The sequence below is a fragment of the Balaenoptera musculus genome, chromosome 2, assembly GCF_009873245.2.
Source record: "Balaenoptera musculus isolate JJ_BM4_2016_0621 chromosome 2, mBalMus1.pri.v3, whole genome shotgun sequence".
In the NCBI taxonomy this organism is placed as follows: Eukaryota; Metazoa; Chordata; class Mammalia; order Artiodactyla; family Balaenopteridae; genus Balaenoptera; species Balaenoptera musculus.
This window is the reverse complement of record NC_045786.1, coordinates 130,549,920-130,567,718: the sequence shown is the minus strand read 5'-3', so window position 1 is coordinate 130,567,718 and position 17,799 is coordinate 130,549,920. Positions and strand designations below refer to the sequence as shown.

Here is a 17,799-nt window from a genome sequence, read left to right as displayed (position 1 = left end):
TTCACAGAGAAATCATGAGCTAAGATGGAAGAAAACACCTCGGGGTCTCTTACTTGGTGAGCAGGACATGCTGACTCTGCCTTTTCCTGGTAACCAGCGTGTCAAACACTGGTCGTCTCACTGGCTGTAGTGCACAGACACCCTCAGGAGTCCGTGGGACGGACAGGATGGTGGTTCCCCCCTGGCTGTTCATCAGAGTCACTCAGGAACTTTAGGAAAAGACAGGTTCCAGCAGATACAGCTCCAGCCTCCAAGTTCACCTCATAATACTTTATTTTTTAAACTTCCCCAGATGATGCTGGTGATCATCTAGGTTCTGAAAGTTCCGCTGAAGAGTTTCGATTGCTTTCTGACTAACCATCGGGCTGTTCCAGCTGAGGATTTCCCTGTCTCTTCTGGTTACCCTTACTTTCCGGCACCTTTCCCTGGAACTGGACAGTCAGTGGACTGTTGCTACTTAGGACTTAGTGTTTGCTGCCTCTGCTTCAGTCTTTCCTTTCGTCTGTTGCCAGAGTTGGCTTCCTAAAAGCCTAAAGGTCTGATTGTTGCTTCTAGCTTGACGACCTGCTCTCTGACTCTTACCAAGTAATTTGTCATTAGTAATAGTTAGCAAATATAAAAATAAAAAGGCAGATGCAAAATAGAGAAGAATTCAAAGCTCAGAAATAGACCCCAAGGTGGCATTTTGAATCAGTGGGGAAAAGTTGGATTATCCAAAAATTGGTGTAAAGACAGCTGGCCAGGGCTTTGAGGGGGAAAAAGCTGACAGACAGAAACAGTCTGTCAAATTAAATTCTGATGGGCCCAGATAGCGATGTTAGAACACATTATAGTAAACAAAGACTAGGATACTGTTCCAGATTTTAGGAGACTAAGGAGACTGACAACTGAATACAAAGTTGCAGGAGAGAAATTGTGGAGAAAATCTTTCTCTTCCATACCTGTACTGTTTAAATCTTGTATGTTAGTATATATTACTATATATCATTAATTTTTTTAAGCTGATAGTTTTGAAGTTATGCCTATCATAAGATTTCTTGTTCATTCACATTTCTTCTCAACCTGCCTTGAGTGGAAGGAGGAAGTAGAGGTACAGCTTAGAACTGGCCACAGTGCCCTCCCCAAGTCCTGTCCGGACAGCCAGTAGGACTGCACTTACGTGCACCTGCTGGCAGAGGAAGGATTGAGAGCCACTGGCCAAGAGGATGGATTTTAAACTTAGCGCAGCACAGAAGGCCCTTCCCAGCCTGTGCATTTCATCCCTCCTCTTCCAACACCACCTCCTGGCACTTCCTTCGTGCCTCCTACAGGCACCCACGCTGTTCCCTCTGCTCCCCAGACACACCACGTTCTTCGCCCGCTTGCACGGCACCTGCCGAGCCTTCTCATTCACCTTCCATGCTCCAGGCCAGCAGTGCTCAAAGTGTGGTCTGGGGCCCTCTCTGGGTCCCTGAGGCCCTTTCATGGGGTCTGTGCAGTCAAAACTATTTTCATAATAATACTAACACTTTGTTTTCCCTTTTCACTCTGTTGACGTTTGCACTGGTGGCTCAAAAGCCGTGGTGGGTAAAACCTCTGTCTTGACAGATATCAAGGCAGTGACGCCATACTGTAGTAATCGTTGTGTTCCACAGTGTCCTTGCGGTGTACAAAACCAGCCAGTTTCACATCAAGAACACTATTGATGAAGCAGCAGAAATTACTCATTCTATTTAAATTATGTCTCGACCCCTGCGTGCACATGTGATTGTGCCATGCAGCGAGATAGGAGGTCTGCAGAAAGCACATTTTGCTGCATGCTGAAAGCTGCGGTGGCTCAAGGGAGAGCCCTTGAGTGAGTTGTAAGCAAAACTAGTTGGTTTTTCCATGGAACACTGTATCTACTTGAAAGCACAACGGAAAGACGTGGGTATTAAAGAGATTTTTTCAAAAGTCATGATCAGTGCTGCACTGTGCTGTGAACTCAGCTGGTAAACAAATAATGTCACCCTTTGCTAATTTTCTTGTTTTGAAAAATACAGATTTTTTTCATAAAAACATGCTATGTTACATGTAATGGGTTTCTTATTTTTGAATCAGTTAATAATTTAAAATTTTCTCAGATTTCTAATATAGTAAATATTAATAGATGTAACCCACATACAGAAAACTCTTCAGGATCCTCAAAATGTTTTAAGCATGTAAGGGGGGTCTTGAGACCAAATAGTGTGAGAACCTAACACTTGAAGCCCTAGTTCATGGTGCCATCTTCCTCACATGCTGTGGGCTTCTGTGCCACAGCTGGTTTGACCTTCACCTCTGATGGAATTGCTTACCTCTGTATATTCCAATTAAATTCCTGTCCTCACGTGCATCTTCCCAATGTTCTGCATATCTGCCAAGTAATTGCATACTCTTCAAAACCCAGCCCCTTGACATCCATATGCATCTTTGGTTTTTAGAGATCCCACAGACGTGTCTTCAGAGAGTGACAGTGCCATGACCTCCAGCACCGTGAGCAAGCTTGCCGAAGCCCGGAGGACAACTTACCTCTCGGGGAGATGGGTCTGTGACGATCACAACGGGGACACCAGCATTAGCATTACAGGGCCTTGGATTAGCCTTCCCAACAACGGGGACTACTCTGCCTACTACAGTTGGGTGGAAGAGAAGAAAACCACGCAGGGGCCTGGTGAGAAGCAAGATAGTCTTTGAAAACTTTTATAAATATATTTTTTTAATTGAGGTAAAATTTATATAACAAAACGAACAGTTTTAGAGGAAGCAATTCAGTGGCATTTAGTGCATTCACAGTGTTGTGCAACCATCACCTCTGTCTAGATCCAAAGCATGTTTTTTCACTCCAAACAAAAACTCTGGGGCTTGAAGCAGTCACTCGCATTCCCACCTCTTCCCAGCCCTTGGGAACCACTGTTGTGCTTTCTGTCTCTATAGGTGTCTCTTCTGGATATTTCATATAAGTGGGATCATACAATATGTGGCCTTTTGTGTCTGGCTTTTTTTCATTTAGCATAATGTTTTCAAGGTTCATCCACATTGTAGCATGTATCAGCATTTCATTCTTTTTATGTCTGAATAATACTCCATTGCATGAATATGCCACATTTTATCTATCAGTGGATGGACTGAAAACATGTAATTTTTTAGACATTTCACCTTTTTGGGGTCAATATTGTTTTATTTATATAAAAAGATCCATTTAAAGAAGTGTATTTAGCCTGTTGGGTCCCATTTTTCTAAGTTTCTAACTTTGTAAAGAACTTTTTTTATCAGTCCTAAATGGAGATTGAAATACCCCAGTAGAAAAACCCTTTACAACTTCAGTGTCTTCTCTTTGGTGGAGAAAGATTATTCATTTAGTCATCCAGTAAGTATTTAGTGAGTATGTGCTTTCTGTCATGCACGGTGCAGGTGCTACAAAGGTGATGTCACCAAGACAAGCGTAGCCCTTTGCCTTTCTGTGGAGAGGAGGGGAAGCAAGTAATGATCAAAGGCATCATACACTGAGTATAGGCTGTGGACGACGGAACCAGCAGCTTCAGGGATGGGGCTACGGAGGAAGGAACTATTTCTCCATAGGGTAGTCAGGGGAGGCCTCTCTGAGGAGGTGACATTTAAGTTGGGCATTAATTGTTTGGATAAATAATACATTATCAGGTCCAAGCAGCTCAGACATCAGTTTCATTTGTGCTGGCTCCATTTAGGCCCATTTGCTTAGCTTACATTCCACTCAGCGAAAATCATAAACAATGAAATATTAATGTCTGGCCATGGACCTTTTATTACTAAAGAGTAAAGCATAGCCATCAATAATGTATTGACAAAACCACAAATCACACAAATCCAGGTTCACTAATGTTTTTGTTGAAATTAAAGCTGTTTGTGTACAGCTCTTGTTTTTACACTTTAGATATGGAGCATAATAACCCTGCTTACACGATCAGCGCTGCGTTGTGCTACGCGACTCAGCTGGTCAACATTTTGTCTCATATACTCGACGTAAATCTTCCCAAAAAGCTGTGCAACAGGCAAGTAATTGAAGACGGTGACGTCATCTTTATCACGGCTCTCTCATGTTCCTATTGTGTTCTTTATTCTAATAAAAACAAAAACAAGAATTTAAGTATTATCAAGAGAGAAAAGGTCTGACCACGAAATATTGAGATTGATTTCATAAGCCTGATGTGCAAATCTGTGTCATTATCTTACAATTGCACATGACGTCTTTGAAAAGACCATGGAATTCTCCCATGTGAAAAGATAATTTAAGGGAAAACCAGGATATTCAGAGGGCATGCTTATGTGTAAGAACTGGATAAATTATAACACTTCTATTTTTTTTTTTAAATGAAAAACACGTGGTTTAAAATTGTTTTAAATTGTAAAGGTTTATAGTCCACCCAGTTCCTACGAAGACCTTCCTGTCTCCCTCCAGTTGTCCTTGCGTTTCAAGCAAATATTAATGTGTGTTATTACCACTACCACCACCCCCCTTTAAACACAGAAGGTATCATGCCAAACTAAGGTGTTTTGCACCTTGCTTTTTAAATTTGTTATTTATTTACGAAGATTTGTTGAGCACCTGCTATGTGCCAGGCACTGTTCTAGGCACTGAGGGGGTACAGTGGTGATGAAAACATAACCTCTGCCCTTCTGGCACTTAACTTTAACGGAGAGACACATGATAAACGAACAGGACGGCAGGTGGTGATGAGTGCTCGGGAGACCATTAGAGCAGGTGAAAGAGTGGGCTTGTGAGGGCAAGGAAGGGTTTACCGCGTCTGACTGGGCAGGTGTGCAATCACATGTCAACCTGGGGGAGGCCGGGAGCAGGCCACAGGATCCCTGGGCAAGGAGAAGGGCAGGTGCAGAGCCCGGGGAGAGTGAGAGAACGAGGCAGCAGGGGCAGGAGGCTGCAGATTCTGTGGCGCCTTATAGGGCCGTCGTTGGCTTTCAGCCGTCACTCTGCCTAACGTGGATAGTAGCAAAGTTTTTGTTTGTACAGGTATACCAAGATCATACTGGTCTGCTCTGTCCCCTATTTATACTTCAAGGAATAATCTTGTACATTCGTTGTTTTATTAGTGTGCAAGCATTTGTGTAGAGTGAGTTTTCAGATGTAGGATTGCTTGGTCAAAAGATACGTGTGTTTGTAATTTTATGGATGTGGTGAAATTGCTATGAGAGCAGTAGTTCATCCTTAGAAGAGTTTCTGTTAAGTGCAATTTATTAAGAGCAAAGGACATGGGGTATGTTTTGTACTGAACTGTAGTGTGAAGCATACTCTTCAAAATGAACATTTTACCATAGAATTTCTTCAAAAATCACAACTTTACAAATCGTACATTTGTTTTACAGTGAATTTTGTGGAGAAAACCTCAGCAAACAGAAATTTACTCGAGCAGTGAAGAAACTAAATACAAATATTCTTTACCTGTGCTTTTCTCAGGTATGGAAAATAACGCTGTGAGCTAATTTTTAACTTGCTACATGGTTGAAAATATTAATCAGTTTTTTTCTTTTTCTAGCATGTAAATTTAGATCAATTACAACCACTGCATACTCTCAGGAATCTAATGTACTTGGTCAGTCCGAACGCTGAACACCTAGGCAGGTAAGAAGGGTGTTTGTTACTTTTCTCTAAGTGGTGGTGTTACAACGACTTTTAAGTAGAGTTGCTGTATGTGTGGGCAGAGAACAGGGGCCTGATCCCAAGCCCCAAACTCTCCAGAAGGGACAAAGATAACACAGTCCTGTATGGAAGGAAACAAGGGCTAGTCATATTTGATCCCTTATGGTCCTTACATAATCATTTCTCAGAGGAAATTAGTATCAAACATTTTTAACACCTAAAACAGAATAGAGGAACCCTTATATTCCTGGAGTAGGGACTTCTTGTGCTGTCCCTGAAGACCAAAGTCTGTTACTTTGAATCCACATCTGATTCTTCCTTAGCTCTGCCTAGTGTCTCTCCCGATTCTTGTGCATTTTCTTTTGAGCCTGTTCATTCTTTCCCATCATAACAATTATTCACAATTTTCTTTTTGTCACTGAGTCTATCTGGCCACCATTTGTTGGAGATAAAGGGTATGAGAAGTTTATGAGATGAGCTAGTTTGAAATCCATTATCTTAAAAACAGGAGTAAGTAACAAAAAAAGACCAACCAGGACTGGTCTATGGGATCTTTTTAGTCTCTCAGCCCTTAAAAACATGACATAGATGAGGCTTATCTTTGGGACCAAACAAGCACCCATTCTCTGGGTGCTTATCTTTTTCCCTTGCTCTGAGCAGTCTCTCTATACATTTCTGCAGATATGACTCGGTTAATGTATTTGAACTTTTGAAAGAGAAGAAAGAAAAACAAAAGGTGGGAAAGTTCTTTTGGGACTCCCTTCCCCATCATTCATTCACTTTCTTTGACACTGGAACCGTGGCTCAAGGGGAGACCCCCTCCATGTTGCAGTGAATTTAACCTTGGTAATCTGCTCTTAACCTTGTTTTTTGTTTCTTCTCTTCCTCAACAACCCCCCATTTAAAACCATAGTTAACTTTTCTGGGACACAGACCCCTCTGGGAAAAGCTGTGAAATCTCTCCAGGAAACTGCACATACACCTAGAATTTTGTGCCATTTTAGAGGGAGTTCATTCTCCTCACCCCAAATCCCATTCATTAGTTTATAAGCCTCAGAAACCTGTTAGAAATCCGTCCCGTTTTTAGTGGTTGATTCCTGTGAGTTTGCTTGCCATCCTCTCTATACATTATTTGTAAAGCATTCCACGTTAGGAAATTTATCCTTAATAATAACAGCTAATGTTTATTGAGCCAATATTTATAGACACTGTGCCAACTGCTTTACCTGCATAAGATCAACCTGATAGATGGGAGAAAAGCAATGAATAAAATTCAGTTCCCATTAATAATTAAGGGAAAACAATTAGCAAATTAAAAATAGGTTATTAATAAAGGATACTTACTACAAAACTACAGCAAAAACTACTATACTTAATGACATGTTACTTACATTGATATTTAATAGAACCTTTCCCTTACAGTCAGGAAAAGCCAAGAATGCCTGCTATCACTGCTATGTTAACATTGCTGTGGAGGCCTAGCCAAGGCAAAAGATTTTTACAAAGAAGTAAGGTGTGTTTATATTGGAAAGAAGGTGAGATTGGTAGATGGTGTGATTATTGAACTGGTTATCCAAGAGAACTAAGAAACTCTTAGAAGTGATAGTTCAGTATGGTGCCTAGATACAAGCTCAACGTACAAAGACCAATTGCTCTCTTATATGCCAACAGCAACTAGTTAGAAAATGTAATGGAAAAAAGGTCCCTTTTATTGTAGCAACAAAAAATATAAATTATATAAGAATAATCATTACAAAATATTTGTAAACCTATATAAAGAAAATATGAAACTTAAAAAAAAAATTATTCAACATGTATTTCCTGAACGTCTGTCAGGCACTGTATGAGGTATGGGACTGAATGAAAGTAAGTCCGATGCCGCGAAGACCCTTAGGATTTTCTAGGACAGGAAGCCTCAGTATGGTAAAAATGCCACTTCTGCCCAAAAGGAAACCTGATCAGAATTTCAACAGATATTTCACTTTGTTAAGCTGATTCCAAAGTTCAACTAGAAGCACAGTCTGAAAGGAAATTTTGAAAAAGAATAATAAGGGATGGGCTTGGCCCCTTTTAAAACATAGTATAAAGGTAATTAAAACCTTTATTATCTGCTGTTAGCATGCAAATAGGTGGAGCAATTAGAGGAAGAAAATAAAGAGGCCAAAAACAGGCCCTTGTGTATGTAGGAATATAATAGATGATAGGGTGGCATGTTGAATCGGATAATAATAGCAGCTCAGTGGTGGTGGGCCAGTTGGGTATTTATATGGGGAAAAGTTGGAATCATACTACATTCCATATGTAAAAATAAATTCCAGATGATATGAAAGACATTATTACTTTATTTTTTAATAAAACCTGTAAAATAACTAGGAGAAAAGATGATTTTTATAATCACAGGGTGGGGAGGGAATTCCAAGCAAGCTACAAAACCCAAAAACCATAAAGGAAAGGAGTTACACATTTTACTGTGTCAAAACAAAATGTCTCTGGTAAAAGATACCATAAACAAAGTTAAAAGACAAGCAACAGGTATGTTTTGCAACCTTTATAATAGTGGATTAAAATCTAGACTACTTAAATCTTTCAAATCCATAAAAGAAAGATAAACCTAATAGAAAAATAGACAAAGGATTCAGGCAGGCATTTCACACAAAAGAAGTGCAAGTAGTCAGTATTCAAATGGAAAAAAATCTTCAGCCTCAGTCAAGAATAAAGAAATGCACTTCTAAACAGCTTTCTAATTTTCAACCATCAGTTTGGCAAAAATGGAAAGGATTGATGATAACCCAGTGTTGCTGGTTGTTTAGGAAAACAAACACCTTTCTTTTAGGGCTGGATTTCTTTGGTGGGTCTGAAGTTTTCTTTGGGCTGCCCTCAAGTCAGCTCTCCATTTAGAGGGCTCTGTCCGACAGGAGTACACGTGCACAGCCAGGCTGTGGAGTTCGTGTCTGTGAGCCAGGAGGTCAGGAGGTAAGCCTCAGGAGGCCCCTTTCACACTTGCCTCAGTCAGGATCAAGGCTCTAGAGAGGTTGTTAATAAACCTGGGTGGGACTTCCTGCTTCCACTGAGACCAGCTGAACTGAGGATCCCATCCTGAATGCAACATAAACTTGTTTTTTCTTTGAAATAAATTCAAACTTACAGAAAAAATGCAAAAAATAAAAATAGTACAAAGACACATATACCCTTTGCCCAGATTCACCTTTGTTGGTATTTTTACCATGTTTGCTTATCATTTGTGCAGTTTCTCTCTCTCTTATCTTCATAAATACACACACGTACACAAAAAACTTTTTTTTCTGAACCCTATGAGGATAAGTTACATACATCATGGCTGTTGACCCTTAAATACTTCAATATGTATCTTTTAAAAATAGGGATATTTTCTTGCTTTTAACCACAGTACAGTTATCAACATCAGCAAGTTTAACATTGATACAATACTGCCATGTGCACATTTTGTCAGTGGACCAAAAATGTCCTTTATAGCACCTCACCCCAAGTACAGGGTCCAGTCTTGAGTTGGATGTTGTGTTTAGTTGCTATGTTTCTTTAACCTCCTTTAAATCTGGAACATTTTCACAGCCTCGTTTGTTTTTCATGACATTACCGTTTTTTCCTTCTTTTTTTAGTAGAACTTTTATTCTGATGTTTCCTTGAAATGAGATCAGGTTGTACATTCCAGGCTGGAATGCTGCCTAGGTGAATGTCTCCTGGGTGTCACATCCAGAGGCCCACAGTGGCCATCTGTCCCTCACTGGTGATGTTAATCCGATCACCCAGTCAGGATGCCTTCCACCTTCTCCTCTGTACACTTCCTATGTTTTTCCTTCCTTGCAACTAAGGAGCAGTCAGTTGGGAGACGCTTTGAGACCGTGCAGTTATCCTCATCAGAATTTCCCCCTGGATTTAATATCTATTGATTTTTCTTATCTGATCCAGTCTTTACCATGATTAACACATCATTTTTATCCAGAGTTTCTAGTTTACAGTAGGGTTCACTCTTGAGGTTGTATATTCTATCATATAATATTTTTGAAATATTTTGCAAAAAAGACTTCCTAAAAGCCAAAAAGAACATTTTGTTGCCTTAATCGATGAGAATAACTCCCTACAGCATCATGAAAGAATGAGTACTCTTGGCTTCAGAGTCCTGAATAAAAAGATATCAGTTATTCAGCTAAACTGAAGACTGAAGGAATGATTTGAAAATCTTTATTCCCAAAGCCATTAAGTGAAAAGACTTAATTCTTTTGCTAGTTAATTTTGTGTGGGGGGTGTGTGTGGCTTGGGGTGTGCTGGGCAGATAACAGACCTCTAAGCTAGAAGTGACAGGACAGAGGCTGAGTGGAGAAATGTCTTCTCCCACAGGTTACTCGTTGGAACTAAAATTGTTCAGACTGGCCACTTTGGGAATCATTTACTAGTTTTTTCTTTTCTTTCTTTTTTTTTTTTTAACATCTTTATTAGAGTATAATTGCTTTACAGTGTTGTGTTAGTTTCTGCTGTACAACAAAGTGAATCAGCTTTACGTATACATATATCCCCATATCGCCTCTCTCTTGTGCTTCCCTCCCACCCTCCGTATAGTTTTTTCATTAGAAGTACTTAATTGGGCACTTTCTCCAGGCCAGCCGGACTCTGCCCCATGCAGTTCCAAGCAGAGAACTGGAGTCCCCGTGGCTTCCGGCAGGGAGCTCTGCCTGGAGGGAGTGTCATTTCCCCCCGTGTATCACTCCTGCCTGTTTCCTGGGAAAACCCTTGAAGAGAGGGCCTGGGGGTGATGGCAGTCTCATGGCGAGAGGGACCCCAAGAGGAGATCTGGCAGCATCAAATAGGAACAGAAAACAGGCTGTGCCTCTTGGGCTGGCAGCAAGGAAGTGACTGCAGTAGAGAGCTGACCTGGGTCTATGAGGGAGCCTGGGGGGTTTGGGAGATGAAACCTGGCAGTAGATGCTGAGGCCCCCTGGACAGTGGAGCTGAACAGAACAGAATCCAAGAGCTTTGTGTTCAGGAAAAGAGGGAGCCCAGCTAAGGCACTTACATTGTGACCGTTTTTTGGTAGGCAGCTGCCATGAGGAGAGGGGTGGAGGGAGGCTGACCGGAGGAGGTGGGACCGCGGTGAGGAGCGGGGTGCGGGTGGGGTGCAGTGAGGGCCTGAGCCGGGGGGACACAGGGTGGAAAGGGGGCTTATTTGGTCATAGCAGGCGGGAGCGTGAGGGAGGAGGGGAAGAGCCCCCGCTGGCTTGTGTTTTGCGACTGGTTGGCTCAGACATCTGAGAGGCCAACGGGGACTCCAGTGCCTGGAACAGAAATGCTGGCTCTATGCTATTGCTGTGTTTTAGCTGGGAAGCAGGGTTGTCTTGGAAGAATGAAGGTTGCTTGACCCTGGGAAAAGTGAGTCAGAAGGTACAGGTCTTGTGAGGTGCACTGGAGGCCAGCGCTAGGCTTTTATCATCATAAAGGCTGCAGAGAAGTTTGCACCATAGACTAAAATGACAGGCTGTACAATTCTAAGTTATTTCTCATGTCTGTTGTTTTTGCTAATGTCTGTCATTTTCCCCAAAGTAACTGTCAGTGAAACTCTTAAGTGAACCAAGGCATTGTGTCCTTATCTTGGGGACAGCAGGGGGGAGGCTGCTGGACTGATGTGGTCCCACCCTGTAGCTGGCTGCACGGAAACCCCCTGGAGGGGCAGTAGGTGGGGTGACTGCCCACCCAGAGGAAATGCAGCCTGGCTCCCCTGAGGCAGGAGCTAGAAAGGGGGCAAGGAAGAGCAGCAGGGGCCGTGTGGCGTTTGCTCACAGGGGTTCCCCGGTGGCCCTGAGGAGCGGTCACAGGGGATGAGGCCTGACTTGGAGGTGATGATGTCATTAGGGACCTTTGGGAAATAAAAATAGTTTCCTCCTGAAATATAGTGCAGAAATATGCACTATTCCAGATGAATATGTTCTAAATAGTTGTATCTCATTCAATGCTGTAAATGTGTCCCTAGAAAATTATGTAATGATATCTTAAAATGTGTGCAGGAGCTTGCTATTGACACTAATCCAAGGAAGCTTTGCTAACATGCATATAACCCTATCATTTAGCCCCTGTGAGTCTTAAGAGTTTAATAATTGGGGGCTTCCACGAGGCAGAGAACACCTGTACAGCTTTACTGTTCCACTGATATGCCCGTGTATGCATCAAGTGACTGTTTTTGTCAGAATTCTCTCATTGGCATGCACGGATACTGTGGTGGTTTGAAACAGGAAATCGTATGTTGGACCAGCATGCCTAGTCTCAGCGGATGGCTTTTTTCCATCCAGGGTCTTCCCAAGTAGGTTGAGTTGAGGGAAAGTGTGGTGTGGTGTTTTTTTCATTACTTGGATGGCCATTATTATTTAGGTAAAGAAAAGCTCGATTCTAGACCAGTCGTGGGTGTGGTGAGGGCTCTGGGCCTGCCGCGCGTCCCATCGGGTCTTATGTTGCAAGAGGGGTGCTTGTCTTAAAGGGGCCCTCACTGTCTGCGCACAGGTCGGGACCCTTTGAAGTGCGAGCAGATCTGGAGGAGTCCATGGAGTTTGTGGATCCCGGAGTTGCTGGAGAATCAGACGAGAGTGGAGACGAGCACGTAAGTGACGAGGAAACCGACCTGGGCACCGACTGGGAGAACCTGCCCAGCCCCCGGTTCTGTGACATTCCTTCGCAGCCCGTGGAAGTCTCCGAGAGCCAGAGCACCCAGGCGTCCCCGCCCATTGCGAGCAGCAGTGCCGGTGGGATGATCTCCTCGGCCGCGGCCTCCGTCACCTCCTGGTTTAAAGCTTACACTGGACACCGTTAACGAGCAGGGACTGCGCCGCACCAGATCGGCCTGGAGAAAGCTCTTCCTCCACGCCCCAGTAAATGTTACGTGTTAGCTAAGATAGTGCCTGGAACAGAAAGAGGTGAAGCTGTTGGGTTTTTTTAAAACAGGGAGACGAGCATTTCTCTTTGTCGACTGGGCCGTGGCGGTGACTGACATGCTTATGATAATTAACAGAACAGAGGGGTCTCAGGTCCTTCTCCCAGACCAGCGCCGGTGGAGGAAGGCCCTGTGTGCATGGCCAGTTCTTTTGAGGCAGAAACACACAGAACCCCTTCCAACCACAGGCCGTTGGCCCCAGAGACGCGGCTGCCGTGGTGGTCCCTGTGATGCTAAGGCTGTTCCTAAACACTTTGCTTCAGAGGTTGAATCACAAGGAAGTGATTCCTGATGGTTAGGATTTGAAAGGTAACTGTTTACTATGAGTTTGTTTTTATGCCATTATTTTTTGTACAGAGAACAAGCAGGCAGTTTGAAACACTTGATTTCTTTATAATTTGGTCATGCTTGGTTTTTAGGTCAAGGATTTTTGTCTTGTTTTCAAAGGGTAGGGGTTTTTTTTGGTGGGGGAGAGGTAGTTTAAAAAATGATTTCACTTGTGCTGCTGTCTTGTGGCCTGTGGGACGTTCCTGTTTTCTTTCTCCCCACACAGCAAAGAAACTAAGGTCCTTTTTTCTGTAGGACCCACATCCATGAAGAGAAGAAATCCTGGCTGTAGTAATGTCCTAGAGATTTAAGAACTATTTCCTTGGATTTTGAGGGGAATTAAGTTCATTCGTACCTAGATTGTTGAATTCCTACCATCCACACTATGTGCATTTTGATATTGAACTTATTTTCTGTGAGTGAAAAATAAGTGATTAAGGTTATATTCCCTTATGGAAGCTAAATTCCTGCCTGGGCACAGGTTAAAAGCCACTGAAGTGGCCTGTGGTCATTTTTCTGGTGTCTGGTTTCTTTCTAAGGGATTTAGTAAGTGGCAGGTTTTTCTAGGGAAAACCACCCTGCTTGTTTGTTTCCTAGAGGTCTTTGTTGCTCTAAAGACACTACCTTTGCTCTGAAATGCAGAGCACATCATTACAGCTAATACCGCTCTTCTGTATCCTGGGAAAGCTCTGATGGAAAGAATTTTCCCTCACCAAGAGATCCTTTTCAGCTAATGTGTCTTGTCATTCTCTTAGTGACAATCTTGTAAGAAAGCTGTAGAGAGGCATTATGTACAAATATGTAAGTAGATTTTTATTTTTAATAACTGCAAAAAGAAATCTATGTAACAACTACAAAGTGAAATCCAATGAAAAATTCCTAACAGGCATTATCACCATATCTTGTTAGTGTGATTAGCATGATAGTACCTCATAAATCACTTGGAGGTTTGCCCTGCCCTATAGCTTCTTTTCTCCTTGTAATTATTATAGTTGATACTTTGCCTCCAAATCCGAGGTGCTATATATAGCTCTTGCTGTTGGTATATTTAGTGTTTGGGTAGAGTTTGGGGTAGAATTGCAGAAGGGTGTTTATTCCTATCCAGGAGTCCCAAGTTCCTGACTATAAATTTTCCACTTAGGGAGGAAACAGGCTTTTCTCCTTGTGGGTTCTTATACAGCCAGTATCTGTTTTAAGTGCTGGGCTTCATGATTGCTGGGTTGCATTGTCCCATCCAGGTCTGTAGCATAGTTCATAGAGGGAGGCTGTGGTAGACTTTAACAAATACCAAATGAACTTAAAATCCCATAAGAGTTGTCTAGGCACTCAAACCCTCAGAAAGAAGAGCTTAGTCTTAAGAGTTGGAACACTGGGATTCGGGGCTTGGGGGCAGGGAATGACTTCAGCTGAAAGATGCACAACAGTCATGGTTTGTCTCAAGTATTCCTCTTATGAAACCATGAGATCGCAAACCAGAGTAATTCAACAAAACTTACAAGGATATGGGAAATGTAGGGATTGATAGGTTATGTTTTGTTGTTAATATCAACTGGAGGCACTTTACTTAGGGTTAAATGATCAAACCTTTTATGGTTTTGAACACCAACATACTGGCTTACACTGCTGAGATATTTTGGTTTTCATTATTTTGCACTGGATCCACCCTGTAAATATTCTTAAATATACATTTCAACCACTGTTTTTTCTACTCTCTTTGCTGCTCATTAAAATCTTTCATGTAGGTGCCAGAACCATATGTACACAGCTTTTTAAAAAATTGAAGCTGGTATTTTTTTTTTAAACAACAAGCCATAGAACTTGGTCATGTTTTCCATCATAAGACGATTTGTTGAAACAAGGTAATACTAAAAAAACTCACAGGCACCAAATAGGCTGCTTAAAATGGTCTGTTAAAGACTTTTTTTGTAATGGAGTATAACTAAGAAAAGTTTTGCACATCTGTAAGTTAAGGGGAAAAACAGTGTCAACATCGGGGAGTGGACAGGATTCATTTAAGGAGTCGTGTATTGATAATTTGGGGAAGAACATTTGGTGGCATGCTGTTAAAGAATCTCCTTGCCGCGTCATGTTGCAGGGATTCCCCACTGCTCTGCGACTTCCAAACCAGTTTGAGTCATACAAATGTTTTCTAAACTATTATTGTATTATTGCAATAAATCTTTTAACAGTACTTTGCAAATACGTATATCTTTTTCAAGCTCTGATTATTCATTTCTGCTGAATACATTGAGGGTAGCAAGAATGAGATCTAACTCTGGAGTATTTTATACAAATTATAGGATAATTTTTTTAAGAATTTTTTGCCAGGTAATGAAAAATGCCTGTTAATACTTTTTTAAAATTATAGTGGTATTAACAATAATGGTCCATCTTTAGTAAGCTCGAAAATCAGTCGCTTACCAGTTACATCTTTCTCTAAAGATGCATTTTTCTCCTGTAGCCATCATTTGATGCAGGTCTCTGGCAGTGATATTTATTATTTATTTATTTTTTTGGGTTGCGTGGGCTTCTCTCTAGTTGTGACGTGCAGGGTTTTTTTTTGTTGTTTTTTTATAAATTTATTTATTTATTTATTTATTTTTGGCTGTGTTGGGTCTTCGTTTCTGTGCGAGGGCTTTCTCCAGTTGCGGCGAGCGGGGGCCACTCTTCATCGCGGTGCGCGGGCCTCTCACTGTCGTGGCCTCTCCCGTTGCGGAGCACAGGCTCCAGACGCGCAGGCTCAGTAGTTGTGGCTCACGGGCCTAGTTGCTCCGTGGCATGTGGGATCCTCCTGGACCGGGGCACGAACCTGTGTCCCCTGCATTGGCAGGTGGATTCTCAACCACTGCGCCACCAGGGAAGCCCACGTGCAGGGTTTTTTATCTCTTCTCTAGTTGTGGCGCACAGGCTCCAGGGCGCGTGGGCTCTATAGTTTGCGGCACGTGGGCTCCTGTTGAGGTGCAAGAGCTCAGTAGTTGTGGCGCACAGCTTAGTTGCACCGCGGCACGTGGGATCTTAGTTCCCCGACCAGGGATCAAACCCGCATCCTCTGCGTTGTAAGGTGGATTCTTTACCACTGGACCACCAGGGAAGTCCCTTTTTAAAAAAAACAAAAACAAAAACAAACCAGAAACCACCAGTGGGACAGTCTTTTCTAGAAGAAAAGGGATGGTAAAACAGCAAGAGCCACATCAGTGACTTTTTTGTTGTGCTTTTTCTGGGAAGGAGTGAGGGATAGTCTGGTGGGGAGAAAATCTGATGGAGAATTCAAATGGTCCCTTTAAAAAAGTGAGAAATAGGCAGGAGGTGTCTGCCAGCACTAGGTAAGTGTTGACAAGCGGGCTGGAGTCAGTGGAGTGGAAGCAGCTCAGTGTCATGAGGGCACTAATAACCTCCAGGTGCATATCAGCTTGTTCATCGTCTCCCCTCTGGGCGTGGTTTTCTGGCATTTACTGTATGACTTCAGAAGACACCTGGATTTTGAGGAAAGGGCTCTCCTACCCTTCCCAGCAACTTATTTCCCTAAATTTAAAACATTATCAGGAAGACATTTCTACAGCATAAGCACGTAGGTGGCTCTAGATTTCGGTAAGAAAGTGGCAAGTGGTTTGGAAGTAGTAGATGGGAGGGACACACCTCCCAATCCAAAGTTGATTAATGAATGATAGAAACGGGGCATATCTTCTGTGTCAGCAGTGTAATAGTTGCCTTCAAAGTAGTAAGGACCACGTCTAGCACCCACCCGCAGGGTGGTGCCACTATTTTCTGGCCCAGGGGCATTGGTACTGGCTTAAGTTGGGAGTTCTACTGCATTGACGGCCTTTGAGAAAAAGCCTGCTAAGAGCTGGAGAGCTCCCGCAGAGGCCTCTGATATACTACGCCCAAGATCTTTAGCACCTAATTTCTCTGGAGTTGCTGCTGCTCACGGTGTGATCCTAGGACCTGCAGCATCACCTGGGAGCTTGTGAGAAATGAAGGGTCTTGGGTGCCATCAGAATCAGAATTATTTCAATAATACGTATGTACATTAACATTTTAAAAGCACTGACCGGGACTTCCCTGGTGGTCCAGGGGTTAAGAATCCGCCTTCCAGTGCAGGGGACGTGGGTTCGATTCCTGGTCGGGGAACTAAGATCCTACATGCTGCGGGGCAACTAAGCCTGTGCACCACAACTACTGAGCCCACGTGCCGCAACTACAGAGCCCACGTGGGCTGCAACTAAGACCCAACACAGCCAAAATATAAGTAAATAAATAAATATTTTTTAATAAATCCGTTTCTCTGGAGAGCTCTCTGGAGAACCTCTACTTGCCATGTCTTAAAAAAAAATAAAAGCATTGACCTATAGCAGTGCTGTGCAATATAATATTTAATGTAGCCCACACATCTGATTTTTTTTTTTTTCACACATCTGATTTTAAACTTTCTGGTAGTCTCATTAAAAAAGGTAAAAAGAAATAGGTAACATGTATTTTTATAATAGAATTTAACTCAAGATATCCAAAAACATTATTTCATCTAGTAAGCATGAAAAATATTAAGAGGGCAGAGGGGCTGCAGGAGGGTTCATTTGTATTCTTGCCCTGGGCCACAAAAATTGGGGAAGGCTTGCCCCTGTATCTACACACTTGTAATAAACCCTCCTTGAATTCACTCTTTTTGGGTGTGTCAGTAGTTTCCTGTTGAGAAGGTACACAATAAAGAGCCTCTGCAGAGCACACACTGGAAGCCTGAAAGCGAGGCTCCTGGCCTTGGAAAAGGATAAGATCATGCAAGAGGTCCCAGCTTAGATGCCAGGGCAGCCAAAGCACCATCTCTGCTTAGAAGAAGAATCAATCAGGGCTGGGGTGGAAGGAGGTTTGTGGCAGGCCACGCACCCTGCAGCAGAAT

General features: G+C 42.6%; 1 protein-coding gene across 2 annotated transcripts in view; it reads left to right on the top strand.

The window, feature by feature from the left end:
* ATG14 (autophagy related 14) overlaps nucleotides 1-17,799 on the top strand; it is a 43,682-nt gene that overhangs the window by 21,839 nt on the left and 4,044 nt on the right. The window contains exons 6-10 of one of the 2 annotated variants that reach the window (XR_005018617.1): nucleotides 2,442-2,671; nucleotides 3,911-4,028; nucleotides 5,359-5,449; nucleotides 5,529-5,614; nucleotides 12,155-12,890. Coding sequence is in view for 1 of the 2 variants with exons in the window: in XM_036841893.1 (XP_036697788.1) it covers nucleotides 2,442-2,671; nucleotides 3,911-4,028; nucleotides 5,359-5,449; nucleotides 5,529-5,614; nucleotides 12,155-12,461 (832 nt within the window). In the remaining variant the exon portion in view is untranslated. Of the gene's footprint in view, nucleotides 1-2,441; nucleotides 2,672-3,910; nucleotides 4,029-5,358; nucleotides 5,450-5,528; nucleotides 5,615-12,154; nucleotides 15,100-17,799 lie in introns of those variants that run through there. The other variant, XM_036841893.1, reaches the window with a different exon arrangement.